Source organism: Mustelus asterias, chromosome 18 (genome assembly GCF_964213995.1).
Source record: "Mustelus asterias chromosome 18, sMusAst1.hap1.1, whole genome shotgun sequence".
NCBI classification, from domain to species: domain Eukaryota; kingdom Metazoa; phylum Chordata; class Chondrichthyes; order Carcharhiniformes; family Triakidae; genus Mustelus; species Mustelus asterias.
Window position 1 is genome coordinate 45,779,463 of NC_135818.1, and position 19,943 is coordinate 45,799,405.

General features: G+C 41.0%; 1 protein-coding gene across 7 annotated transcripts in view; it reads right to left on the bottom strand.

Moving 5' to 3' along the window:
- Positions 1-19,943, bottom strand: part of daam1a (dishevelled associated activator of morphogenesis 1a) — a 151,031-nt gene that overhangs the window by 20,175 nt on the left and 110,913 nt on the right. For all 7 annotated transcript variants that reach the window (XM_078233824.1, XM_078233828.1, XM_078233827.1 and 4 more), the window contains one exon: positions 13,750-13,834. In XM_078233824.1, the coding sequence (XP_078089950.1) occupies positions 13,750-13,834 (85 nt within the window). The remainder of the gene's footprint in view (positions 1-13,749; positions 13,835-19,943) is intronic.

Sequence of the window (19,943 nt, forward strand, 5' to 3'; positions counted from 1 at the left end):
CAGTTCGATTGATAGCTGCAAGTGGTTATGGATTGTTTAATGTTGGACTATAAATTGCAATGCTTGTTATAAGGATTATGCATTTAAATTAAATATTTGTTACTTAGTTGAAGGAATGTAAATGTAATAAATGGGTTTTTAATGAATGAGTGTTTTTTTCAATATAGTTAAGTCTGCAATAGGCAATTAGAACTTCATTTTATCTCTACATGGTTCCCAAGGCCTGCCCATGATAGGTACTAGCTGAGTTGGCATGATGGGTGGGGACCACGATTGATACCAAGGTGGCATTGGATTATAAAGGGTTATGGGGTGAGTGGGAAGTATAGCTTGGCATTGAGTAATGAGGGGCCACAAGATATTGGTGGGGCACAAGGTGGTGTAGATGGGGATTGGGGTGTGTTTGGGGAGTGGGAGGGGAGGATGGAAGGATGTTTCATTTGTTTTTAAAAAATATTTTGGGCACACAGTGTCATAGACTTGAGGCATGCCTTCTGCCCAGCCCACTTCCACACCCAGCATTCTCCTCAATTCTTCCAAGATTGCCACACTGACTTCTATCCCAACCCGCACTCCCAAACCAAAAATGTGACACCCAAATAACCATTTTGAGAGTTGGCTTCGTGGAGCTGGGAGTTCTCCTATCTCTGCTGCACCAAACCAGGAGCAAAAATCTAGGCCTCTTCTGTTAATTTACACAAATTTTAAGTTAAAGATCCAATAAGCTTCTTAGCCCAAATGTCACTTTCATTCTTTTCACTTCAGTGTTGTATCAGAACCTTGGCACCCGCCAAAGGTTTTTATTTTTCTACATATAATCCAAGACTTTGGTTCAGACAAGTTAACCTTGACTTGTAACCTTAATGATCTAAACATCAATAGATTTCAAGGCCCATAATACAAATATTTTACAAGAGAACTTAGTACTTGAAGTAGTTATGAAATTGCATTTTCCTCCAGTTACTTGGTTTGGGTAACTGGTAACAGTTGGCAGTGACTGGTGCTTTTTAAAGCCTTTCCTTCATCTTAAGGAATGAGGACCCTTGATCTGGACTATATTACAAAGCTCCCAATTCATGCAAGCTTGAAAGAACTACTACTTTATTTTGTTCACATTTTAAACCGTAACCAGCTGTGTCCACTCAGTTGACTAATGGCAGTCAGATGTGGCAGCATGAAGCTGTATTGATGAAAGAGAAGTGATTAAGGTGCTAGGAGATTTCTATAAAATAACGAGCCAGCTTCTGTCACCCTAAAGCAATGTTATACATGTCAAACATGAACAGAAAAGCTGTCCATAGTTTCAAATAATTGTAAACCACATGCAATCCATAATCCACTACTCAAACATTTTACAAATCACTTATCTGTATTAAAGAGGTCTTGTATTTCAGATCAAAAGATTCAAACCCACCATAAAGAACTTTTTAAAAAAAGCGTAACACTAATTAAAATACGGTGTTAACCTTTTAATATTATCAACAATTTTCAAATTGAATGTAACAAATTTTGAAATAAACCCTTAATGTACGTACACATTTCCAAGTAACTTGGTTTAATGGCAGTTTTATTGCACATATTAGTTTTAGTACTCAAACACATGCAAAGAAAATCTTAAAATTGTCCAAACATATAACATCAAGCAATCTGGCACTAATATACTTTAAAAGCTTGCCCTCAGTAAAGAGTGGCCTGCTTGAAATTTTAAACTTAAAAAATGGTCCTTGCTTCCAACTTAATTTTCATTATAGTACCAAGTAACTACTGGTAAGTTTTTTTTAAAATAGTGTATTGTACGACACTTTAAAATGTGTCATTCACTCTGCTACCATGGAAGGGGTGATGTGCAAACACTGGGACGCACTTCAGTGTAATTTAGGTCAGGCCTGCAACTTTAATGGACTTATAATTAAAAATCTGGACTGATAAACAAACATCAACTGCGTCCAAATAAAACTCAAAAGGCTGTATATGGTGGCAAAGCTAATAAGTTTGTTGTGGTATGCAATAAATGGGAGGATGGTAGCAACTTTGCAAAAGTCCCTCAAATCAATTTCCTGATATTGGCCACACCACCTAGCATTTCCTTCCAAGGAGGAAAGCCCAGCTGGTGCGTCATGCTGTGCCATTATAGTGCACTCCTAAGCCTTTGTAATTAAGCTGATGACTGGGGAGTAGTTCAATGCATCTAGTTCTGGTTATAAAACATTTGACACAGCACATGTTGGAGAGAATGAAAATACTTTTAATAATGGATAGTTGCAGGCTGTTAACACCACACTCCATTGCATTTCACTTTTCCAAGTTTTTGTACTCTCCTCTTGCTAGAAATGTTTGATGGCCCTACGCAGTCACTGGTGTCAATCTAGTAGATGCCATTCCATAGCGTAGCACTACTAAAAACCCAAATATATGTTTCCTTTCCCCAAAGTGATGTTCATTTACCAATCCCATTAAAAATCTATAGCACATAGCTGAATAGACCTGAACATAGACACTGGGAAAAAAGTTAAGTCAGACCACAGCAGCAGGAAAACAATTTCCTTAAAAGTGTTCTACTGTACCAATGCCAAAAAATAATTGGACTTCACAAATTTTCAGAACCTATTCCTTCCTATTTAAAAAAGTGGTATTTTCACAATAATGGATAGCATTTTAAATGATTATATTGTTCCAACCTTAGAGGTTTGTAGCCATTTGTAAATAATTATTGTTTTATAAATAACAATTTAGTTACCAACTTCAAAATGCAGGACAGCTAAATCCTGATTTACAGCAACCATCATAGAATCGTATAGCACAGAAGGGAACCATTCGGTTCATTCTGCCTGTGTCAGGTTTTTTTTTTGAAAGAGCTATCCAAATATATATATATATCTCTCTCTCTCCCCCCCCTTTCCTCATAGCCATGCAAATGTTTTTTAGAAGTATAGATCCAATTTCCTTTCCAAAGTTACTACTGAATCTGCTTCCATCACTGTTTCAGGCAATCCATTCCAGATCATAACTATAAAGTACTCATCTCCCGCCTGTTTGTTTTGTCAATTCTCTTAAATTGGGCGATGTCTGCTTATTTACACAGTTTCTTCCTATTCACTCTATAATTATGTTAACTCTCCCCAGAACCTCTTCTGCCTTAGGTAGAAAACTCAGATTACAGAACTACCTGAAGTTCATTATCCCTGGTACCATTCTGATCCTCTGCACCCCCTCATGCCCATGATGTACCCAGATGTGGACGTGGTATTCCAGTTGAAGTCTAACCAGTGATTTATAAAGATTTACCATAACTTCCTTGGTTTTGACTCTATACCTCTTTTTATAAAGGCAAAGATATGCTTTAAAAAATAAACAGATGTATCAACGTGTCATGCCACTTTCAAAGATTCGTCGATCTGAACATCCAGGTCTCTTGGTTCTTGCATCCCTTTGAAAACTTTCATTTTTTGTTACAAATCCCTTCGCACTTTTTTTTAAAACATTAAATTGCAATGACCATGTTCCAGTTCGTTTTAAGTATATCTATGACCTCTTGTACGGTCTGCTCCTATCCACCATTTACATTGCTTGCACTAGCTTTAGTTCAAGAAGCTTAGTAATTTTACGTAAGCCAGCAGGACATGACAGGAATTTGTTACAACATTGCCAGAAGTGGCCCAATCTTTAGCCAGAGCCCACATCCAGCCTCTGGAATTTATGCTATTTCTATCTCCACCCACAAATGTTTTGTAACATCTCTGCTGGTGAAGAGCTGGCAAGTGCAGTAAGAAATACAGGTAGAAATGGGTTGGTACATGGGACACAAGTGCACTGATTATGGACAGGAAAAACATATGGCTGTTTGAAATGACTACAAATCTTCAGGGATATTTAGGAGTGTCTGGGACATTAAATAAGCAATAAACCAATTACTCGGCATGTCTGATAAAAGATTGAATTGTTGGATGTATTTTCTGGCTGTAACTACTTTCATTTGCAGGTAGGGGAGGGGGAAATTTTAATTTGAACAGCTACACATTACTTTATAGGACATACATAAACCACAGTGCAAGAACCAAATTTACTACTGCTATAAAAGCTATGTTCATTGTTCATTCCTTACCCAACATTTCTAACACATGACTTTTCTATCTCTGAGCCAGCCAACAAGTCTCAAACTTCAATCACTGCTTCAACTGGATCTGATTACTTTCGTTAGCTAATCCAGTTCTACAAGTATCAATCTTGTTCGCAAGACATTTTCCTGCATCAACATGAAAACCAGTGTTTGAATGAACTTCTGCATACACGTGTTTTAAATCAAGAGAAAAAGGCCAAACTTCCATTCTTGATACGAGCAATGCATAGATTGTGCCTTAGAAAAGTTAAAGTTTATTGATTAGTCACAAGTTAAGGCTTACATTAACACTGCAATGAAGTTAGTGAAATTCCCCGAGTCACCACACTCCGACACCTGTTCGGGTCAGTGCACCAGCACTTCTTTCAGACTGTGGGAGGAAACCGGAGCACCCAGAGGAAGCTCACGCAAACATGGAGAGAACGTGGGTCCATACAGTGACCCAAGCCGGGAATCGAACCCAGGTCCCTGGCACTGTGAGGCAGCAGTGCTAACCATTGTGCCACCATGCCGTGAAAATGCATTGGAGAGTTTTGTACCCTTTACATTGCTATTTAGAAGAAAAAACATGGAATTGGTGATGGTAACTCCTTTTTCAGAGAGAAGTCGAAACCGTACCCCAAGTAGCAAGTAGTAAGAACCAGCTTGTTAAGTTTTTGATCCAGGGAAGATGCAGGTACTATGCATCAAGGTGCTTGCAATTGTAGGAGTCCAAAACTAGGAGTCAGATTTTGACTAATAAATTTAATAATTCAGGAGAAACTACTTCACCCAGAGCATGGTTAGAGTGTGGAACCTCATGGAATAGTTGAGGCAAATAATTTGAATGCACTTAAGGGGAAGCTAGCTCTACATGACAGAGGAAAGAACGGAAAGAAATGGTTGAATGAAATAGGGTGGGAGAAGGTTCCTGATGAGCAGAATCACCAGAGGACAATTGAGCCAAATTGTCTGGGGTTTTTTGTGTGCCATGAATGTTACGTAATAGCGATTGTTAACAGACTGCACTTACTGCTTCAATTAATCTGGAAATAGACTGGACCAATTGATCTCAGGCTCCAGCTTTCAGTGCAGTGATAGCATACTCACTCAATTACGAGGTTCTGGGTTCATACACCACTCCAGGGTTTGAGTACAAAAATTTAGGCTGACACTCCAATGCAGTATTGAAGGAACACGGAACTGTTAAAGGTGCCATCTTTGAGGTGAGATGTTAAACAGAAGCCCCATCTATCTATCTGCTTGGTGGATGCATTAGATCCCATGGAGCTAACTTGAAGAACAACAGGAGAGTTAACCCTGGGGTCATAGCCAAAAGTTATCCCTCAATCAACCTCAGTAAAAAGATTTTCCTCCCCCCACCTCTATTTTCCAAAAAAAAACATTTTGACTTCTCTTCAGTTTTGAAGAGACATATGTGACTCGAAGCATTAACTGTTTCTCTTTCCACTGATGCTGCCAGACCTGATGAGATTTTTCCAGCACCTTATTTTTATTTTAGATCTCCAGCATCTGCAATATCATGCTCTTATAAAACATATCCAGACTCAAAACGTTGGCTCTATTCTCTCTCCACAGATGCTGTCAGACCTGAGACTTTCCAGCATTTTCTGTTTCAGATTCCAGCATCCGCAATATTTTGCTTTTATAATTTTCTGATCATTATCACGTTGTTTGTGAGAATTTGCTGAGCACACATTTGCTGTCACATTTCCTACAAAACAGTGGCTGCACTTCAAAAGTACTTCATTGGCTGTAAAGCACTTTGAGATGTCCGATGGTTGTGAAACGCGCTATATAAATTCAAGCATTTTCCTTCCTCCAAAAGTCACTGAAGAAAAAACATTGCCCTGAACTCCGTAAATGAATGCCCCCAATCTAATTTCCATCCTTACCATAGTACATAAATAGCTTTGATCAAAGTCACAAATAGTGACAGTAACAAAGGTAAATTTCTGTCCTAGTTCAATTTGCTGTCTTGCCAGAGTCTATGACACAGCAGTGCACTCTTTCCTCCTCCAAAACCTTTCCATGACCGACCAACTGGATGGGACTGCACTCAATTGGTTTCATTTTTGTCTAATCATAGCCAGAATATCATTTGCAATGGCTTTTCTTTCCACACACGCAGCATTAGTTCTGGTGTTCCCCAAGGATCTATCTTTGGCCCACTCATTTCTCATCTACTCAACTGTCCCTTGGGAGATATTAAAAAAGCATTGCACTAGTTTTCATATATGCTTTGACAACACCCAGCTCGACCTCACCACAACCTCTCTCGACTTCTTCACTATTGCCAAATTATCAGACTGATCATCTGAGAATTTTCCTCCAAATAAATATTTGAAAGACTAAAGCCATTGTCTTTAATCCCCATCGCAAACTTCAGCCCCTAGCTATCAACTCAATTTCTGAGACTGAACCAGACTGTTTACAACTTTATCATACTTGATCCAGAGATGAGCTTCTGACCCATCTCAGCTCATCCACTGCTGAACCCCTCATCCATGCCTTTGTCCCCTCTGGACATATTCCAATGCACTCCCTGACGATCTCCCTAACTTTATCCTTTGTAAACTTGATGTCATGTTGAGCTCTGCTGCCTACATTCTCCTTTATCTGTCACCCCTATTCTTGCTGAGCCCCATTGCTTCCCAGTCAAGCAATGCCTCAATTTTAAAATTCTCATCCTTATTTTTCATTCCTTGCATGGCCCTGCTCTTCATTTTCTCTGTAATCGCTCCAGCCCCACAAGTCATATCTGCACCATCTAATTCTGGCCTCTATCATGGAGTGACTACAGCACAAGAGGCGGCCAGCCATTCAGCCTGTCCAGTCCATGCCGGTTAATACAATAGCAATTTTGCTTGCCGCACTCCTTGCCCTGTGGCCCTTCAAAATTTCTTCCCCTTCAAGCATTTATCCAGTTCCCCTTTGAAAGCCAAAAATGAATCCACCTTTACCACAGTTCATTCCAGATTGTAACCATTGGCTGTGTAAGGAAGTTCTTCCTCATGTCACTTTTGGTTCTTTTGTCATAGACTTTAAATCGGTGTGCTCTGGTTTTTGATTCCTCTGCCAATGGAACAGTTTCTCTCCGTCTGGGCCTCTAATGATTTTGAACATCCCTTTCAAACTTCCTCTCAACTTTCTCTTCTGAGAACAGCCCCAGCATCTCCAATCAATCCATGTAACTGAATCAACAATCCATATCCCTAGAAACATTCTTATCAATAATTTCCGGGCCATCTCTATAGCCTTCACAGACTTCCGAAAGTGCAGTACCCAGATTTGGATTCAAGTTGAGGCTGAACCAGCGCTTTAGAAAACATCATAACTTCTTTTCTTTTGTACTCTATTCAGAAAGCCCAGGATTCCACATTCCTTTCAACCATGCTCAACCTGCCCTGCTACCTTCAACAATTTGTGCACATATGACCCTAGGTCTGTAGGCCCATTAAAATTGAGCATTTGATTTGATATGACTTATTATTGTCACATGTATTAACAGTGAAAAGTATTGTTTCTTGCACACTATACAGACAAAGCATACCGTTCATAGAGAAGGAATGGAGAGTGCAGAATGTAGTGTTACAGTCATAGCTAGGGTGTAGAGAAAGGTCAATTTAATGCAAAGCAAGTCCAATCAAAAGTCTGACAGCAGCAGGGAAGCAGCTGTTCTTGAGTCAGTTGGTACGTGATCTCAGGCTTTTGTATCTTTTTCCCGACGGAAGAAGGTGGAAGAGAGAATGTCCGTGGTGTGTGGGGTCCTTAAATTATACTGGCTGCTTTGCCAAGGCAGCGGCAAGTGTAGACAAAGTCAATGGATGGGAGGCTGGTTTGCATGATGGATTGGGCTACATTCACGACCTTTTGTAGTTCCTTGCAGTCGTGGGCAGAGCAGGAGCCATACCAAGCTGTGATACAACCAGAAAGAATGCTTTCTATGGTGCATCTGTAAAAGTTGGAGAGAGTTGTAGCTGACGTGCCAAATTTCCTTAGTCTTCTGAAAAAGTAGAGACGTTGGTGGGCTTTCTTAACTATACTGTTGGCAAGGCAGGGACCAGGACAGGTTGTTGGTGATCTGGACACTTAAAAACTTGAAGCTCTCGACCCGTTCTACTTCGTCCCCATTGATGTAGACAGGGGCATGTTCTCCTTTATGCTTCCTGAAGTCAATGACAATCTCCTTAGTTTTTTTGACATTGAGAGATTATTGTTGCTGCACCAGTTCACCAGATTCTCCATCTCATTCCTATACTCCATTTCATCATTGTTTGAGATTCCACTACGGTGCTGTCGTCAGCAAACTTGAAAATCAAACTGGAGGGGAAATTGGCCACACAGTCATAGGTGTATAAGGAGTATAGTAGGGGGCTGAGAACACAGCCTTGTGGGGCACCGGTGTTGAGGATGATCGTGGAGGGGGTGTTGTTGCCTATCCTTACTGATTGTGGTTTGTGTGTTAGGAAGTTCAGGATCCAGTCGCAGAGGGAGGTGCTGAGGCCCAGGCCATGGAGTTTGGAGATAGGAGTTTTGTGGGAATAATGGTGTTGATGGCTGAGCTGTAATCAATAAATAGGAATCTGACATAGGTGTCCTTGTTATCTAGGTGTTCCACGGTTGAGTGCACTTGACTCACCTGAAGGAGCGAGACTCCGAAAGCTTGTGCTACCAAATAAACCTGTTGGACTTTAACCTGGTGTTGAGAGACTTCTTACTGTGCTTACCCCAGTCCAATGCCGGCATCTCCACATCATGAGTGCAGGGCCAGGGTGATGGTGTCTGCTGTGGACTTGTTGCAGCAATAGGCAAACTGTAGTGGATCCAGGTAGCCCGGGAGGCTGAATTGATTCGTGCCGTGACTAGCCTTTCGAAGCACTTCATAACGATGGATGTCAGAGCCACCAGCCGATAGTCATTAAGGCACGCTGCTTAGTTTTTCTTAGATACTGGGATGATGGTCATCTTTTAGAAGCAGGTAGGGACCTCAGTTTTGTAAAGAGAGGCTGAAGATATCTGTGAATACTCCCACCAGCTGATCCGCACAGGATCTGAATGCTCACAGGTATCCCATCCGGGCTAGTCACTTTCCGTGGGTTGACCTTCGAGAAAGCTGCTCTGACATCTACAATGGTGACCCCAGATACAGGTTCATCCAAGACTTCCAGGATGGATGGCATGCTCTCGCTGACTTCTTGCTCAAAAGGGGCGTAGAATGCATTGAGCTAATCAGGGAGGAGTACGTTGGAGCCGGCGATTTTACATGCCTTCATCTTGTAGCCTGTTACGTCTTGCAGACCATGCCGCAGTCGGCAGGGGTCAGTGCGGCTAGCCTGGGACTCTAGCTTGGTGCCGGCATTGGACTGGGGTAAACAAAGTAACAAGTCTCACAACACCAGGTTAAAGTCCAACAGGTTTATTTGGTAGCAAAATCCACTAGCTTGCGGAGCGCTGCTCCTTTGTCAGGTGAGTGGGAGTTCTGTTCACAAACAGGGCATATAAAGACACAAACTCAATTTACAAAATAATGATTGGAATGCGAATCTTTACAGGTAATCAAGTCTTAAAGGTACAGACAATGTGAGTGGAGAGAGTGTTAAGCTCAGGTTAGAGAGATGTGTATCGTCTCCAGACAGGACAGAAAGTAGTAAGGACGGCATTTTAGCACCAGGTATTCTAGGTCTGGGGAGCAGAAAGTTGCCAGTGTTGCTACGTCTAGGCACCACGAGGTGTTGATTAGGAAGCCGACCCCACCTTCCCTAGCCTTGCCCGAGGCCGCTGTGCGGTCCATTCGATGGATTGAGAAACCCTCTGATTCAAGGACACTGTCTGGTGAAGCAGGGATGAGCCACGTCTCCGTGAAACAGAGTACACAGCAATCCCTCAGTTCTCTTTGGAAAGTGAATTTCCTCTCCATATTCCTCCTAGCAAAAACTACCATTTTGCACTTCTTTGCATTAAACTTCAGCCACGATGAGTCCTCCCATTCCACCAGCCTATGCCCTCTCGAAGACCATCTTTAGCCGCCTCACAATACTTCAAAGCTTTGCTCATTAGAACATTTTTTATATTGTGCGGAGCATGCCTGTGGTGATTGATCCTTAAAAGGGGCAATCTTCAGAGTAAGGGTCACATGACCCAGGGAAACAATCGAAGAGCAGGGTGGGGATCACCTTAGTAAGCGTGGTTTTCTATACTCAGTCATCTTGGGAGGTGATTGCAAAGTTTGAAATGGAATGTTACCAATATAAAGGTAATCACTCTCCTGAATTCTGCAGGCATAAGGGAGTTGACTGTTTTTTTGGTCATAGGAGAGGCCATTTAAGGCATTGTTGCAGAGCCAAGTCAGGACATAGAATCCCTACATTGCAGGAGGCGGCCATTTAGCCCATTGAGCGTGCACCGACAACTATCCCACCCAGGGCTTATGCCCCACCTTTTTACCCCGTTAATCCCCCTACACCAAGGGGCAATTTAGCATGACCAATCCACCATGCACATCTTTGGAGTGCGGGAGAAAACTGGAGTACCTGGAGGAAACCCACGCAGATACGCGGAGAATGTACAAACTCCACACAATGACCCAAAGCCGGAACTGAACCCGGATCAGAATGCTGTGAGGCAGCAGTGCTAACCACTGTGCCGCCCTGAGTAGCCGATTAAATAATCCGTCATTATACAATGTAGAAGAGTCTAGCACCAATGATTTAAATAATCTCTCACTGTTTAATATTTTTTAAAAAAGAGGGCAAGATAGCCCCTATTACTGTAATGCTCTGGGTAAATGGGAAGTCTCTTAAGATGGAAGTTGATGCAGGGGAATCAGCTACTGTGATAGTTGAGCATACATATCGGTACTTGAGAGTTGTCGTCCAACAATTCGATTCAAAAAGTATTGCAGCCAAGTAAACTTATACTGGAGAAGCGATAAAAATAGTGGGCACTTCAATGGCACCTGTAAGCTATGGGCAACAGTCTGCCCAACTCCCAGTGATCATAGTGACAGGTGAAGGACCTTGGGCACGATTGGTATAAGCAAATCAAGTTAAACTGGACTGAGATTTTCCAAGTGTGGGAAGGAGGACTGCTTGAACTGATAAAGAAATGAGTGAGTCTTCAAGGATGAATTGCGCAAAATAAAAGGCCTGCATGCGAAGATCTATGTGGATCCAGAGGCAACCTCTCGATTCTTTATGGTGAAACCAATATCACTAGTACCAGCGGTGTGCCTCAGGGATCATTGTCATTTATATTAACGATTTGGATGAGAATATAGGGGGCATGGTTAGTAAGTTTGCAGATGGCACCAAGATTGGTGGCATAAAGGACAGTGAAGAAAGTTATCTCCCAATTGCAAGGGATTTTGATCAATTGGGCCAGTGGGCTGACGAATGGCAGATGGAGTTTAATTTAGACAAATGCGAGGTGATGCATTTTCGTAGATTGAACCAGGGCAGGACTTACTCAATTAATGGTAGGGTGTTGGGGAGAGTTACAGAACAAAGAGATCTAGGGGTACATGTTCATAGCTCCTTGAAAGTGGAGTCACAGGTGGACAGAGTGGTGAAGAAGGCATTCAGCATGCTTGGTTTCATTGGTCAGAACATTGAATACAGGAGTTGGGACGTCTTGTTGAAGTTGTACAAGACATTAGTAAGACCATACTTGCAATTCTGGTCACCCTATTATAGAAAGGATATTAAACTAGAAAGAGTGCAGAAGAGATTTACTAGGATGCTACTGGGACTTGATGGATTGAGTTATAAGGAGAGGCTGAATAGACTGGGACTTTTTTCTCTGGAGCGTAGGAGGCTGAGGGGTGACCTTATAGAGGTCTATAAAATAATGAGGGGCATAGACAAGGTAGATAGGCAATATCTTTTCCCAAAGGTAGGGGAGTCTAAAACTAGAGGGCATAGGTTTAAGGTGAGAGGGGAGAGATACAAAAGTGTCCAGAAGGGCAATTTTTTTCCCCACACAGAGGGTGGCGAGTGTGTCTGGAACAAGCTGCCAGAGGTAGTAGTAGAGGTGGGTACAATTTTATCTTTTAAAAAGCATTTAGATAGTTACATGGGTACGATGGGTATAGAGGGATATGGGCCAAATGCGGGCAATTGGGATTAGCTTAGGGGTTTTTAAAAAAAAGGGTTGTATGGACAAGTTGGGCCAAAGGGCCTGTTTCCATGCTGTAAACCTCTATGACTCTATATGCTTTAGAAGAGAAAGTAAATACTGAAGATTAGAATAAGAACTGGGCATTATCCAATCAGCGCAGTTCTTGGACTGGGAGGCATCCATAGTTCCCATATTGAAACTGGACATTCAGCAATAGTCAGAGTAAACAAAGGAAAATATATGGTTGTTTTTCTCCTGGAGGCATAACCCGTGAAGCAACTTCCCCTACTTTACAAGGTGAAGTGTAATCCAAGCAGTAATGGTAGTTTTGGATTAAAATGAACCAATAATGTCTCTGTAAAGCTAGCTCCGCCCATTCACATGACTCTCTGTGACGCAGCTAAATTAAACCCTACTCAAACTCCAGGGGACAATCCTAAAAATACCAAAACTGCACTAACTCAGATTACAAGTGGTGATTACAAGTTAACAGTTAATCAAGCTGGATAAACATTCAATCCCGAAGATTGAAGACCTGTATGGAAAGCTGGCTGGAGGTCATAGCAAATGCAAAGCACTTAGCCGCCTACCTTTACAAGAAAAAGTGTTGAAGAAAGTACAACAGGAAATTATCATGCTGTTGAAAGTTTTGGACATGTTGCCAGTCTTGGTGAAGCAAAATAGGTACTGGACCAGTCGGGATCCACTTCTGTCCAAAGTGAGACACAAGATACTTACAGGTTGGGTCAATGAGCCACTTTCTAAAGGAATGAAACTATTTGTTACCTGTAAGGATGAAGAGAGTTGCCAAGATGGCATCCTACTCTGGGCAGCAAGAGTGGTCGTCCCTGTACCAAGCAAAGAGCCGCTTCTAATGGAATTACACAGTGCTCATCTGGGCACTTCAAAGATGAAGATGCTCAGCAGAAGTTGTGTGGCAGTGGCCTGGCATTGATGCCTACATCGAGAGCCTAGTCAAGCACTGCGAACAGCGTCATTTGCAACAAAGGTTGCCTGCTGCAGCCCACTACACCCTTTGGAACGACCCTTATACAGTTCTGGGTGCCACACCACAACAATACTTCCAGCAGCTCATTCGAAGTGGCATGGTAAAGATTAACCTATGCATGGTGGCCCCTCACATTCAAAATGTAAATTACCATGGAGGCGACACCACTCAAGTATAGGGCAGCACGGTGGCACAGTGGTTAGCACCACACAGCACTAGGGACCTAGGTTTGATTCCCGACTTGTCTGACGATCTGTGTCGAGTCTGCACATTCTCCCCATGTCCTCCCGAGTTTCCTCCGGTTTCCTCTCAGTCTCAAAGACATGCTGGTTAGGTGCATTGGTCATGCTAAATTGTCCCTCAGTGTACCCGAACAGACGGAGTGTGGCGACTAGGGGATTTTCACAGTAACTTCATTGCAGTGTTAATGTAAGCCTACTTATGGCTAATAAACAAACCTTAAAAGTACATACATTAATACAAAATGCTTCACAACCAATAGTACCTGTTCAAGCATGTCCTTCGGAAGATCTTCTTGTTCATCCATTGTTAAAATAGCACGTTTTATCTCATCGTTGGATAGCCTTAACCTAAATAGATAACAGATACATAATTCAAAACAGTAGTGATGTAATTTATCATTTAGCTGGTACAATGAAAATAATTTATATTTCTATATTCATAATTAATTAGCAATGGTTCTCCATGATAAACCTCCAATTACCGACAACTTCACAACTTTTTTTCCCCCCATGAACTACTTGTTAGATCGGTCACCTTTGATTGAAATGTAGATTGAAGGGTATGCAGCAATTAGAATGTGGTGCTTTCAAACCCTTGGAACTTGTATTTAAAACAACCCTTGATTGATGGCTTTATGTGCCACAACCAGAATGAGCTCTGGGAAGATCGAATCCCACTTCTAGTATGAACAAGTGGAGAGTATAATTCTGTAACATTCGACAACAACATAAAAGTCAAATCTGTCAACCAGATAGTCGAGGGATCCCTTAAACCACTAAATTACTGGGCACAATCTTTCCAAAAAGATTTTAAGTGTCATAAGAGTCTGAAAACTAGAGCGTTGCATTCCATTTTTTTGGGCAGGTCTGACATTGCAATCTTCCTCCAGATGTTAATTTCTTTGGCAGTTGGGAGTTTCACGCCGGGAGGCAAGGGTTTCCTGAACACATCTGGGAACTCTTGCCCTCTGGCTTTCCAATCTCCAATTGCCACTACAGTTCACTATCGCCACAACAGGTCCATGGCAGATGCTATCTCCTTGGTCCTACACTCCAGCCTGGAACATCTGGATAACTAGGACACTTATGTCAGACCCCTGTTTATTGACTACACTTATTTCGATTAAAGTTGCTGCACAAATGCGAGTTGTTGATTTACCAATGCTTCTTCCCCACCCTCTTCCCTGCAGAATTCAGTCAGCCTGGACATTTAGGGGAATGCCATAAGGATGGCTGGTGATGAAAAAGAAAGTTTAATACCAGTGCAGTAGAGGGTGCTGAAGGTTCACTGGAAGACAACATAGCCACATCAAACTAGTGTCACACAGAGTGCACGTAATGGAAAAGTACATATTTTCCAAGACAGATAGTTCTGATTATGACGACCAAAAGGATCACCATTTCAAAAAGGAGTTCTGCAATTGACTGGCTTTGCTATAAAAATAGTTAGCAGCCCTTTTCGTTATTAAAGTGTAAAGCAGCCAGCAATAGGAAATTACTGTCCACGTTTCCCAAAAGCTGTGTTATATTGGTAGACTAAAAAGAGAATTGGCATGAAAATATATGGAACATCATGAAGCTCCTGTACGTACATGAGATCTAATTATTTAACCTGCCAGAAAAAACTTGGGCTAGTCTGTTCCAGTGTAAGTACATGTTCAACAGTCTAAGTCTCAATTACTTTCAAACAATCTCTTTGACACTGACAATTAACTAACGGGCGCAGGTTCTCATTCCTTGGGTTTTAATTATTCTGACAGTAGTGAAGGCAAAAGCAAAAGCAGCTGGAAGCTGGCTTCAGGTAAATATCAGAGTTTGGCAGCCACATTAAGCTGTCATTTTCAAATAATAGCAGCACCAGCAGCTGTTTGATGATTTTATAAGCAAATGAATGCTCTGACAAGAATTATGAACTAGTGCAAATGTTCTTTATGTTTTCATACTCGTTTCCACAAAAAAACTGCCACTATCCTCAACTAAAGCAAGAATAGGCAACGAAAAATAAACTTCTCAACAGAATACATTAATCGTGCTAGCACTGGGCTAGGAGTCAATCTTCTCCAGTTGAAAATATAATGCAGCCTGGTTGCTAGTGGCTTGCTTTATAATTAAACAACAAATTTAAAAAGTGCAGCTAATATTGGCACGTTTTGAAAAGATTAAGAGTTAACATTGAGCCTTACAGCAAGTTATAACAATGAAAAATCATTTGCAAATGCTGAATATAATTACCAATCTGACCTACATAGATACAGCTTAATTGGCCATGACCTTCAGACGGTTGCATTTACAACAGAGCTATTACATCACGGAAACAAACAGAGCAGGACATTAATGAAATTCTAAATGGACCAAGACAGAAATCAGTGCCACGGCATTTTTGTAAAACACACCTCTGTGCAAGAGATAAATGTCAACTGATGAAACATAACCAAATTACATTCACTACGTTATATAATCGCAGAAATAAGTTTGGTCTAAAGAATGCTTTGGATATTAATTTACTCCACTTTCCCTCTCTTCAGTCATTTTCTGAAAATGCAGTTTCAGGGATAAATAATGATATTGAAATAAAAACATACAACCTCAATTGCTCAATCTAGTAATTTTTATATAAAGATTGAATGTCTGCATACAGCTGAGAGATTATAACTGCTGGACATTAGAGGGAAAGATCAACTACAGCTGTCTGCTATTTCACAGTTAACAGCTTCCTGATGAGGTGTTAATAGAATTGATAATTAAAATGCACAGATCTATCAAGTATGCCACAGCATCAAAAACCTACTTCTCCATACAAAATGCAGAAATCATCACATATATCATGAATGCAACCATAACTTCACTTTACAATACTCCGACATGGAAGCAAAATAAAATTGTGATTTTCATTCTTTCAACAAGCCAGCTGTTTAACCTATTTGCAGGTTTTGATTTGATTTGATGTCTACTATCAATACTGCATAATGGCATCAAAGAGCATTGGCCATCAACCAATGAGATTTTTTTTTTGCGGGTATTCCACAGTAGTGTTTTTTTGTTCTACAAATCAAGCAGCAACTCAAAAGCAAAAAGAGGTCCATGTAGAATATTGCTTCAGTGATGTGACCTGGTGTGTAGCACACCGCAACAGAATTACAGTAATTTTAGTGAATTGTATTAATCTCCACTCATCATTAATTAAAACAATAATCACAAACAAAAGCATCATTAAATCTGTCCAAACAGATTGACATATATACTCCATTTGCTGAGCCAAAATCCTGGAAATCCTTCCTAACAGCACTGCAGGTGTAACTACACCAAATAGACTGCAGGTGTTCAAGGACAATTAGGGATGGACAATAAATGAGGGCTTTGCCCATTACACCCATATCCCAAGAAAATTCAGCTATCATCCTCCCATTTTTTTTTAAAAATTGGAAACTTACACATTTTGGCCACTCAGCCCCTCAAGCCTACTCCACCATTCAATAGGATCACGACTGATGCAGTTGCAACTCTAACGCCACATTCCTGCCTACCCCCGACACAGGGCTCTGCTCTCATCGCCTTTTGGAGGAAGAGAGTTCCAAGACTCATGACCCCGAGAGAAAAACATTTCTCCTCACCTGTGTCGTAAACGGGAGACCTTTTATTTTTAAACAAAGGCCCTTAGTTGTAGATTGTCCCACAAAAGGAAACATTCTTTTCACATTCAGCCTGCCAAGACTTCTCGGGATCTTGTATGTTTAGATCAACCCTTCCAAACTCCAGCGGATACAAGCCTCGTTGTCTAATAATTCCTCATAAACATACAATAGGCACAAAGAACTAAGCAATGCAGATAGTCTAAATGAATATAGGAAGTGCATGGATGAAGTAAAAAAAAGGAATAAGGAAATCAAAGAGGGCATGGAAAACAATTAGCAACTAAAGTTAAAGAAAACCCAAAAGGTATTTTAATTTACTGGTAAAAGGTTAGTCAAGAAAAAAGCGGGACCCATCAGAGATGATGGAGGAAATGTGTATAGGTGCAGAGGCTGTGGGAGGGTTTTAAATGAGTATTTTGTTTCTGTGCTTACAAAGGAAAGGAATGAGGCAGATATCGTAGTCCAGGTGGAACACAGATACTGGACAGGATAATTATAATGAGAGAGGAAGTACTCGAAGGGTTGGAATCCTTGAAAGTTGCTAAATTGTCAGGGCCAGATGGAATGTTTCCAAGGCCGCTGAAGGAGGTTTAGGGAGGAGATAGATGCTCAGAGGATGATTTTCCAATCCTCACTAGCTACAGGAGAGGTACCAGAGGACTAGAGAAATGCAAATGCTGTTCCAATGCTTAAAAAAGATCTAAGGAAATGCCAATTACCTACTTCTGCCTACTCTCCCCTGTTCAGTAGCCAATATTCTATGCCAATATCTTGCCCCCTACACCATGAGCTTTCATTTTCCACAATAAACTGATGTGGCATCTTATCAAAAATCCACTAATCTACCTGTTCCCCTTTATCCACAGCACATTACTTCTTCAAAGAACTCCAATGAATTTATTAAACATAAAAACTGTATTCAGACTGCCTGGTTACCTGCAATTTGTTGAAATGCCGTGCTATAACGTCTTCATTTAAATTTTCCCTATGACAGATGTTAGGTTAACTGGCTTATAGTTTCCAACTTTCTGTCTTTCTCCCTTTTTGAATAAAGGACTTACATTCAACTATCTCACTAGCCACTTCTTTTACGACTCTACGAGGAAGTACATCTGGGCCTGGGAGGCACTTGGTCAACCCATAGCTCCAACAATTTGCTCAGTATCACATTCCTGGTGATTAAAATTCTCGATTCTTCCCCCCATTCCATTTCCTGATTTACTGCTATTTCAAGAATGCTAGAATCCCTACAACACAGAGGCGCCATTTGGCCCATCGAGTCTGCACCGACAACAATCCCACCCAGGCACTATCCCTGTAACCCTCTACAAAGAAAACCAATGCAAAATACCTGTTCAATTCACCCACCAGCTCCTTATTTTTTTTTATTCCCAGACTCACCTTTCTATAGGACAAACACTCACATTGTTAACTCTTTTTAAAACTACCCACAGAAACTTACTATATCTATATATTTCTAGCTTTCTCTCATACTCTTAATGTTTCTCTCCTTATTAATCTTTTAGCTATTCTTTGCCGTTTTATATTATGTCCAATCTTCTGAACTGCCACCCATTTTGCACAATTACACAATGCTACAAGCATCGGTGGACAACACTTGCACAATCAGTAATAAAATTATAGTGGCCAGATACTATCTGAAATATCCCCTTAAATGTCTGCCACTGCACCCATATTACTTTAGATAGCTCTGCTTTCATGCCCTCATAAATGCCCTTATTTAAGTTTAGAATAAAAGTCTTAGACACATTGAAATTGAATGAAAAATTCAGTCATATTATGATTGCTGTTACCTAGAGACCTAGTGGTGTCTTCACTACAAGGTCATGATTTAATCCTACCTTCGTGTACAATAAGAGGTCAAGTACAGCCTGGTTGGTGTCAGGATGTGCTGTTCTAAGAGTCTATCCTGAAACCCTTTCATGAATTCACCATCCAGGCTAACATCACCCATCTGATTTTTCCAGTCTATATATAGATTAAAACCCCATGATTATCACTATACATTTGACAAGCTTCCATTATTTCTTCTATAAGACTAAGAGCAGAAGTAGGTCATTTGGCCCATCAAGTGTGTTTCCTTTATAACACCAGCTACCACGTGGTTACTGTTCTGCAGTGAGAAAGGGCAAATTAATTCCTGGGATGGTGGGATTGTCTTCGGAGGAGAGATTGGGGAGACTGGGTCTGTATTCCCTTGAGTTGTGAATAAGTGGTGACCTCACTGAAACTTACTTTTTCAGGATGTGACATGGTAGATGGATGTTTACCCTGACTGGTGAATCTAAAACCGGGGGACATAATCCCAGTATAAGGGGTAAGCCATTTAAATCTGAGATAAGGTGGGATTTCTTCACTCAACGGGCAGCGAACCTTTGGAATTGTCCACCTTAGAAGTCTGTAGGAATTTGTATTCTGTCCCTTCCTGTCAGTGTCTCTTTCTCCTTTCCCATATCAATACTTTTCACTCTTGCCTTGCCTCTACTTTGATTTACTAAGTCTACCCCAATTTTATCCCATGTTCCCACTATTTAATTTAAAAACCTTCTTTACTCCCCTAGTTATATGGTTCTTCAGAGTACTGTCCCAGCATGTTGTAGACGGTCCCAACAGTACAGCCCCTTTTTCCCCAAATCAAACATAAGCCTCAGAGTGATACACATCTGCATATTAGGGTGTGAAATACAAAATGTTCTTAATTCATATTATAATTGTTGCTACAAGCATCAGTGGACAACACTTGCACAACCAGTAATAAAATTATAGTGGCCAAAACACTTACAGAAAAAGAAATAAAGAATTGC